A 9,288-nucleotide genomic window follows, 5' to 3' on the forward strand; every position below is an offset into this window, starting at 1 on the left:
TAGCAAGAACCCACCCCAACAATCATTCATAATTTAAATATAAAAGAAGAATTATCAATGCAAGCAACCGATTCTCTCAACCATCTTATAATCAAATATTAAACCGTAATTGAATTTCTCACATTTATATTTTTATAGAAAAACAATTTTTATACTGATTTTATTTATTTAAGATTACAAAATTAAATAACACATGTTGCTTATACCAGGAGTTGGGCTGCTTTGAAATATCATTTTCATAAATTAATTTTTTCTCTACTAAATTATTAAAATTTATACAAATTTTATAATATTATTGAAAAAGTAAATATCGTATATAATGATTCATTATAAATAAACTTAAATGATGTGATATTCCTCTCAAAACACTTGAAATGTCATAGTCATGAATTTATTGATTGTAATTTGTTTTGGTATCAAGGTACCAAAAATAAAAATCTTGAAAACTAAAAAAAGAAAGCGTTTCATTTAACTTGATTTACTGAATTATGAGAAGCCTCATCATCCTAAAGTCTACAAAATGCCCAAATAAATCAAAACTTGGGCCATTGGAGAGGGCTCTGTCAGCCTGTCCTACCCTTTTTTTTTCTTTTTTTTTGGGGGGGGGGGGGTTTATTGCATTGTATGGTTTTTATTTTTTACATAAAAGAATTAAACAAAAGAACAATTAATTTCCTATCTACTGATCAAATAATCATATTTTTGGGTTTTTTGTTTAGAAATTTAAAACTGTGAAATGCATCGTCTATGGCAAGCAATGGTTCTCTTTTTATGTTGTTTAGTTTCCTGTTTCCAAACCATGCCAATGTCCTTAGCAATACTCATGGCATCTGATGAAGCACCAGAGAGCCCTCTCCTTGTGAACCCAACTGCATACAATCCACCGTTGCCTTTCCATCCATTTGGGAATGGAGCCTTTGGGAGCCCATTTTTGGAGAAGAATTCACCTTCCTGTTTGTTCATCATACAACCAAAAACAACGTCACTTCATGTGTATTACGATTATTTTGTCATTTTGAACAATTAAGCACAATTAAGCTGAAACAGAGGAGTGTTTGTTTACAACATTCTCTTACCTGAAGCCAAGAAGGAACATTGCTGCGGTATCCGGTGGCGAGAATGACCGAATCGATATCGAGCTTTTCGCCGTTAAGGAGCTCGACTTCTCCACGAGAGAAACGTTTGATTCCAGGGACGACATTGATGTCACCTGATTTAATTTTCTCCAATGCGCCGATGTCCAATACAGGGGTTTTCCCTTGAGTGTTCTTTAGTTCTAATGGACCAATTGATGGCCTTTTCAGTCCATATTTCTCCACGTTCCCCAGCACCAACCAGGTTAAAATCAACATCAGCTTGTCAACGAGCCAAATGGGTAGCCATTTCAACATAAAAAACGCTAATTCATACGTTGATTTCCCAAAAATTTCTCTTGGCAAGACATGGACCTGTTAAAACAAAGCCCCCATTAGAGTTTAATCTTGGGATTATATTTCTGTTTTAAACAATATATTGATAATGTATGTTTCGATGACTTACCGAGCTGCGAACCACCATTGAAGGTGAAGCATTGTGGTTGCAAAGATCAAGAGAAACTTCCATGCCGGAGTTGCCACCGCCGACGACTAGTACTTTCTTACCCTGGAATTTTTCCCCAGACTTGTAATCACAAGCATGGATAATTTCACCGCCGAACTCAGCCAATCCTTCGATATCAGGCACCACACGCTCGGCATTTTCACCAGTGGCCACCACAAGCCAGCGGCAAATGTACTCAAACTCGGTCCTGTTGGAGCCACTCGTGACGACGGTCTTGACCCTCCAGAAACCACTGGTCTCATCATACCTAGCTGACTGCACGCATTCATTGAACTTCGGGTTGATATCAAAATGCTTAGCATACGACTCAAGGTACTCAATGAACTGTCTCTTTGTTGGGTACTCAGGGAAATCCTCAGGGAAAGGCATTTTAGGGAGTTGGCAAAATTGTTTAGGAAGATGAAGCTTTAGCCTATCATAGGTGCGTTTTTGCCACAAAGATGCAATGCATTCAGCCCTTTCGAGCACCACAAAGGGCACCCCTTGTTCTCTTAAACAAGCAGCAGTGGCTAACCCCGATGGTCCGGCACCAACTATGACCGGACCATTGACCAAAGTCCATTTACGTTGAAAGAAACCTTGATCTTGATCAGCAAGGCGAAACAAATTCTCCATCGTAACACCAAAAAGAAGGAAATTCTTCGTTTGGTGATGTTTTAAGAAGAGTTGTGAAGTTATTGAGAAGATAATGGGATGTTGTAAAATTGATTGCAGGGATGAAAGGATCAATGGAGTGCTTAAATAAGGGAAGTGGGATGAAAAGACCATGTGATACCATTCCATAATTAAAAGCGGTTCCGAAGGGTCAGTTCCAAAACCATAAGCCAATAGTTGCCTTTTCTTATTTTATGCAGTTTTTTTAATAGATCTCATAATACATTATAGTTGCTTAAAATAATTGTTCAATCACTTATTTTATTCTTTTCTCTTAAAATTTTTTATTTTTGTATATTAGGAAGATGAGAATATATATCACTTTCATTTTTTTTTTAATTTTGCTTTTTTCCCCACAACTACTATACCAAATATCTGGTTATAAAATAAGGATTGGGTTATCAATGAGAACATAGGGTTTTAATGATTTTGATGTCCAACATCAAATGTGCTTGAGATTCCACATGATTGTGTGATAGTAAGTGAATTTTGATAGTATTATTATACTATGTTGTAACAAAAGAAAGATAATAATTATCAAATTATTATAATTGTTTGTTTCATCATCATGACAAATTTGTGTTCAAAATAATAAAGTGATGACTTGGATGATTTTAATATTAATTGTTAGTTTAAATACTTGTCATCGGTAAATGTTGAGAGTAATAATAAAGCACATTTTTAAAAAAAATGTATATTCAAATTTTGAAAATAATATTGTTGGAATGGACGATTCTGAACTTAGCACATGAATAAAAAAAATATACATAGGAAAACCAAAAAAAAAAACAGAATTAAGGGCAAAATATTTATTATAGGGTAATTATTTTACGCAAAAGCAGATCTATGATGTCATATATCTTTTACTATTATTAATAGTAGTAGGACATGACAACATCTTAAATATTTAGAATTTTTTATTTCACTAGTTGTATATAGAATAATTATTCATACTTATATTTATAATTTTATATAAAAACACGAGATTGAAATAAGCTTTTAATTTGACAAAATAATTTTTTATTGCTCCCTATATTACTAAATTAACATTTAAATAATAATTTTAAATAAAATAATATATTAACTTTTGAAAATTAAAACTTTGTTATAAATTCATTCATAAATGGATGTCCATGTAACTTTCTAAACCCTTAAATTCATTCTTTTGTAACCTTTAAAGAATTTATAGGGTATCTTAATTATCTTTATTATATGTTTGTAACCTATGGTGATTGAGACCCTATAAATAAAGAGCATATATAAGTTTTTGGTATCCAAGTGAAAGTTGAATAATCTTTTCATTTTCTTTTCTTTCTTGTTCATTCAATAATTCTCTTAGTTTATAATAAATTGTCAACACGATCTTACTCAAAGTGATAGTTCCTTTTATCGACGATCAAAACTACCTTCCATGATTTCCAAGATCTTAGACAACAAGATGTTAGGTTTTTCTAGAAAGTATCTTTTATTTAATGTTTCATATCTCATTAATTTTTTAGCTAATTCATGATCAATTATAATTATTTTGACTAACTTATTTTATTTTTATGTTCTTAAGGATGATGAAAGATTTGATATCACTATCTATAAAATTAATTGATGCGAAAATTAATTAAGAATTCATATATGATGCAAAAATTAATTGAGAATTCATTATAAAAGTTTCTTTGCACATTTATTACTTGTTGTGACCAGTTAGACCATCCTGGATCATATATGATGCGAAAATTAATTGAGAATTCATATGAACATTCATTAAAGAGCCAGAAGGTTTTTTAATTTAAAAGAATTATCATGTGTTACTTGTTCTCATTGAAAATTGATGATTAGAAATTCACTAGCTAAAGTTGGGATTTAATGTCTTGCATTTCTGAAATGGATGTGGGTCCATTAATCAATCATGTGGATGGTTTTGATATTATATGATTTTGGTAGATGCATCTACAAAATAATCACATATATATTATCAACTCGCAACTTATCTTTTGCAAGATTGCTTGTTTAAATGATTATTGTTTAAATGATTAATTTCAGATTATGCAATTAAAACAAATCATCTTGCTAATATTAATGAGTTTATATCTTAGACTTTTATTGATTGTTGTATATGAGTTTGAAAAACTTTTGTAAAGCCCGTTATTATATGCATAATGGTTTAGAGAAATTATTGATGTAACGCCTCTAGTTAATATTTAAACCCTTAGTTATGAGAATAAAACTTCCTATTTCAATGTGAGATTATGTTGATTTACGTGCTACAACACTTGTATGCATCAAGCCAATAAGTTATACATACTCCTCATTACAATTGGTTTTTGGTCATTAGCTAAATATTTCCCATCTTAAAATTTTTGTTTGTGCGTATATATTCCAATTGCTCCATCACAATGCACAAAAATGGATTTTCATAGCAGGTTTAGAATGTATATTGATATGAGTCTCCTTATATTATTAAATACTTTTTAGCTATTAATTGGAGATTTAGTTATGACATGAGTTGTCAATTATTATGAGATAGATTTCCCAACATTACAGGGAGAGAATAAAAATCTGGATGAATAAAATACTTGGAATGGATTGTCATTATCTAAGATCCTCGTGCAAAGTAATGTGAAATAGAAGTTCAACAAATAATTCATTTTACAAATAAACTTCCAGATGCATTTACTGACCTAATTAGAATAACCAAATGTTATATACTAGCTAATGTTTTAATTTGAACTGAAGTCCCAATAGGACAATTTATTAAAGTAAATGAAAGTAATGCATGCCTGAAGCATAAGATTGATTGGTTCAAAAGATAAAAATCCTCATAAAAAGAGAGGAGAAAACATTCAAGATGGTCATATAGAGGAGGCGGGGTTTTTTGAAGTGACCCATGACATAACTAATTATAAAACTCAAGAAGAGATTCAGGTACTTGAAAGTGAAAATGAAAATGAAAATGAAAATGATGAAAATAAAGAGATCTCAATAAGTTATGTCAATACGAGAAAACATGAAACCAAAAAAAAAAAAATAGTTGTTGTCAACATTTTTACTTATAATATTGCTATTGGAATAACAAAAGAAATGAGGATCCTAAGCCCAAATTTGTTGAGAAATGTAGAAATAGAAAAGATTGGTCAGATTGGAAAGACACAATTCAAGCAAAATTGAATTCCCTTGCTAAACGTGAGGTTTTTGAACTTGTAGACCAAACACCTAAAGATGTAAAGATGGTAAGATATAAATTGGTATTTGTGCAAAAACAAATGTGAAAAATGAAGTCGTAAGATATTATTTGCTTCAAAATGCAGTAAATTATTTAAAGATGAAATATCTCGAATTTTTTTTTTGTCTTGGTTTACAGATTGAGCATTTAAAGGATAGAATTCATGTTCATCAACCAGCTTATGTAGAAAAAAAATTTAAAGAAATTTTACAAGGATAAAGCACATCTATTGAGTACTGAATGGTTGTAAGATCACTAGATGTGAATATAAACTCATTTAGTCTTTGTAAAAATGATGAAGAGTTTCTTGATCCTGAAGTACCATATCTAAGTGTTATAAGGGCATTGATGTATCTTGCAAACAACACAGGACCTGATATAGTATTTGCTATGAACTTGTTAGCAAGATTAAGTTATTCTCCAACACATAGACATTGGAATGAAATTTAAACATGTATTTAGATATCTCAGAGGAATTATTGGAATGATGTTATTTTATTCAAGTGATTCAAGATCTCTATTAGTTAACATTAGTTCCTGGCTCTTCAAATCATGTAGAAATAATTGCAATGCATGAGGCAAGCCAATAGTGTGTTTGACTAAGATTGTTGACCTAACATACTCAAAAGACATGTGATTTGCCTCTATTCGAAAATATGTCAACTATCTTATACAAAAATGATGCATCGTGTATAGCTCAATCGAAGGGTGATTACATCAAAGGTGACAAAACAAAACATATTTCACCTAGATTATTCTTCACTTATGATCTTGAGAAAAAATGTGATATAGAAGTTCAACAAATTCGTTCTAGTAGTAATTTGATTGATCTTTTTACCAAGGCATTACCGACCACAACATTTGAAAGACTAGTATACAAGATTGAATGTGTCATCTCAAAGATCTAATGTGATGTTGCCATTAAAGGGAGTCTAAAACACATTGTCCTCTTTTCTTTTAACCAAGGTTTTATCTCAATGAGTTTGATCTTTTTTACCAAGGCATTACCAACCACAAAGTTTGAAAGACTAGTATACAAGATTGAGGTTTTTATCCCAATGAGTTTTCTTGGTAAAGGTTTTTAACGAAGCAATTTGTAATAGGAGGTTGTGTACTCTTTTTCTTTCACTAGGTTTTTATCTCATAGCGTTTTCCTAATAAGATTTTAACGATGTACATTTTCGTTAATGGACATCCAAGAGGGTTATTAATGGATAATTAAATAAGTTGATACCACAAGTTCTATAACATTAATCTTAGTAATGATTAATGTGATAGTTTTTTTTAACATTAATCTTATTATAAGTTCTTATCATATCTACTCTTTTTTATATAATTCCTAGAACTACTCATATCCCTTCCCTAACCCTTAAATAGGAGGATAATGCGCTTTAGCGCACTCAAACCCACGTCCTCCTATATTGGCAACAATGCTTATACCAATTGAGCTAAGACTCAACCGATATTAATATGATAGTTAATATTGTTGATAATTTAAAAATAAAAGTGATGAATAAATAAGCAGTATACTTTTATAGTATAAATCATAATATTAAATAATTAAACAATTATAATGATAAAAAAGCAGCAACTTAATGAGTGATTTATTTTAATAATAATAAGTTAAACATATTATTTTAAATTAATAGTATTGTAATCACCATAAACAAATGCATTAGTATCTAACACTTTGAAGTTTACATAAAGAAAATTGGAACAGAAATATTAATTTTAGTATTATTTATTAGGTTTTAGTTGTATATTAAGAGATTAACATTAATAAAATACAAGTAATTCAAAAGAGTATAATATGAAAGTGTCTACCACTCTTAAAATTAATTTCAAAAGTTAATAAACAAAATTAATTTGATAATATGTAGATGATGGTCACTAAACTAATTATGAAAATGACTAAGGCAAGTGCACCTATCGAATAATAGTATAGTTATGGTGAGTAGGGAATATCATATCCACTAGGACTAAAAGTACTAGTAATTACCGTTTTCTATTATTTAGCCGACAAATTAGAGTGATTGTTTTAATCTAAAATTACTAAACTAATTTAACTAAGAACGCAACAAAGAATAAAATAGGAAAATTATCGAAGATACCAATGAGATAGACAATACCCAGAAAAGAATCCACCTATACTTCACTTATTATTTTGAATCTGATTTAAACGATTTATTCACTTGTGCCTTGATCCGTAGAAATCCCTAAATTATGTTAATATCTCTTTCGAGAGTAAGGCCAACTGACTCTAGGTTGATTAATTGAAACCTCTTTCTAATTAAAACATCTATTGTCACATTAACTCGATCTATGGATTCCCCTATTAGATTTGACTCTAATCTGGTAGATTTATGTCATTCTATTTCTAGGATTGCATGTAACTCCACTCAATTATGCTAGATCTACTCTTAAACAGGGACTTTTGCTCCACTGATTAAGCACATTAAACATGAATTAATATCCTGAAAATACTGAAACATGAAATAAACATACATAATTGAGAACAAGAATCAAGTATTTATCATGTAACTCAGAAATCAAATAATAAGATTCATCATAGGTTTCACCTTCCCTAGGTATCTAGGGAAATTAGTTCATAATACTAAACAGAAACATCTCGAAGTTAAGATAACAACAAGACATAAAGAAACCCAAATAAACTTCTAAAGAAATTAAATGGAGATATTCAATCTTGATGGAGATCTGCTTCCGAGATGATTCCCGATGGCATTCTTCGAGTCTTTTCTTCAATCTTCTCTGTCCCCCTCCTTAAGTCCTCTTCTAATTGATATTTATAGACTTTAGAATGCTCAGAAAGCCTAAAAATTGGGTTTTTCTGCGTAATTGGGAAGCATGGTGCGTTATCGACACGGGTTGGCACATGGGTGTGTGGCCAGCCTATGTGGAAGTGCTCAGGCCGTGTGGAACTTGGAAACAGCTCTATTTTATCCGATTTTGGCTCGTTTTTCGCTCCTTTCAATTCCAAGTGCTCTCCTAAGTATAGAAACATGAATTTAAAGGATTAGGAGCATCAAATTCACTAATTTACGCAATTAATCATCCAAAAATACATTAAGAATGAGATTAAAACTTGTTACTTTTACAGCTTATCAATAGATTATATTATTTTATGTGTTATAATTATAATTAAAGTATTAGATAGTAAATTAATAAATCATGTTTTAACAAGATGAAATTGCATGAAATATCTCACAAATTAAACAGATAATATAATGATAAATTAATTTAAAAAGAAAACACTATGAATAGTTCCTAGCTTCATTAATAAAAGAAATTGGGAAGAAAGAATTAAAGGTATGTGGATGATGAAAGGGTACTTTATTGGAATATAGGGCTGTCAAAGTACAACATTTGAAAATGATTTATGATTATAAGGTAGGTAGCTGGCCATGGTCCCAACCATCCATGATTCACAAATTTTATTTCATTGGATTTTAATTTTCTTTTTATTTCACTCCCAATACAAATAATAATGATTCTCAAATTAATCATAGTAAGAATACTCTCATTACAAGTCTCCAAAAAATAATAAAAATATATTTTTAATTGATATCTTTTATAATTAAATTTAAATTTTAGATAATATTTTTTATCATTTAAATGAAATTCAAGCCGGAGTGCAAAAATCCCTTGGACAGGTCTAGCAGTGGCTGTGACATTAAAATCAATATTTGAATATGTGTTTAAATTCAAATGTAGTAGTAACTAGAGTTGTTCATACGTCGAGTCGAGCTAAGGCCCAGTTCTAAAAGAAATTTAAGCCCATACTTGTTTTCAGGTTGGCTCGA

General features: G+C 30.5%; 1 protein-coding gene across 1 annotated transcript; it reads right to left on the reverse strand.

The window, feature by feature from the left end:
• Window positions 1–467: 467 nt before the first annotated feature.
• On the reverse strand, window positions 468–2,254 carry LOC105803252 (probable indole-3-pyruvate monooxygenase YUCCA8). Its single transcript, XM_012635313.2, has 3 exons — window positions 1,540–2,254; window positions 1,077–1,448; window positions 468–951 (listed from the first exon to the last, which is right to left on the reverse strand). Exons 1-3 carry the CDS (start codon window positions 2,212–2,214, stop codon window positions 724–726), a joined length of 1,275 nt encoding a protein of 424 aa, XP_012490767.1. The 5' UTR covers window positions 2,215–2,254; the 3' UTR covers window positions 468–723.
• Between the last annotated feature and the right edge of the window lie 7,034 nt (window positions 2,255–9,288).

This window comes from Gossypium raimondii, chromosome 11 (assembly GCF_025698545.1).
Source record: "Gossypium raimondii isolate GPD5lz chromosome 11, ASM2569854v1, whole genome shotgun sequence".
Classification (NCBI taxonomy): Eukaryota; Viridiplantae; Streptophyta; class Magnoliopsida; order Malvales; family Malvaceae; genus Gossypium; species Gossypium raimondii.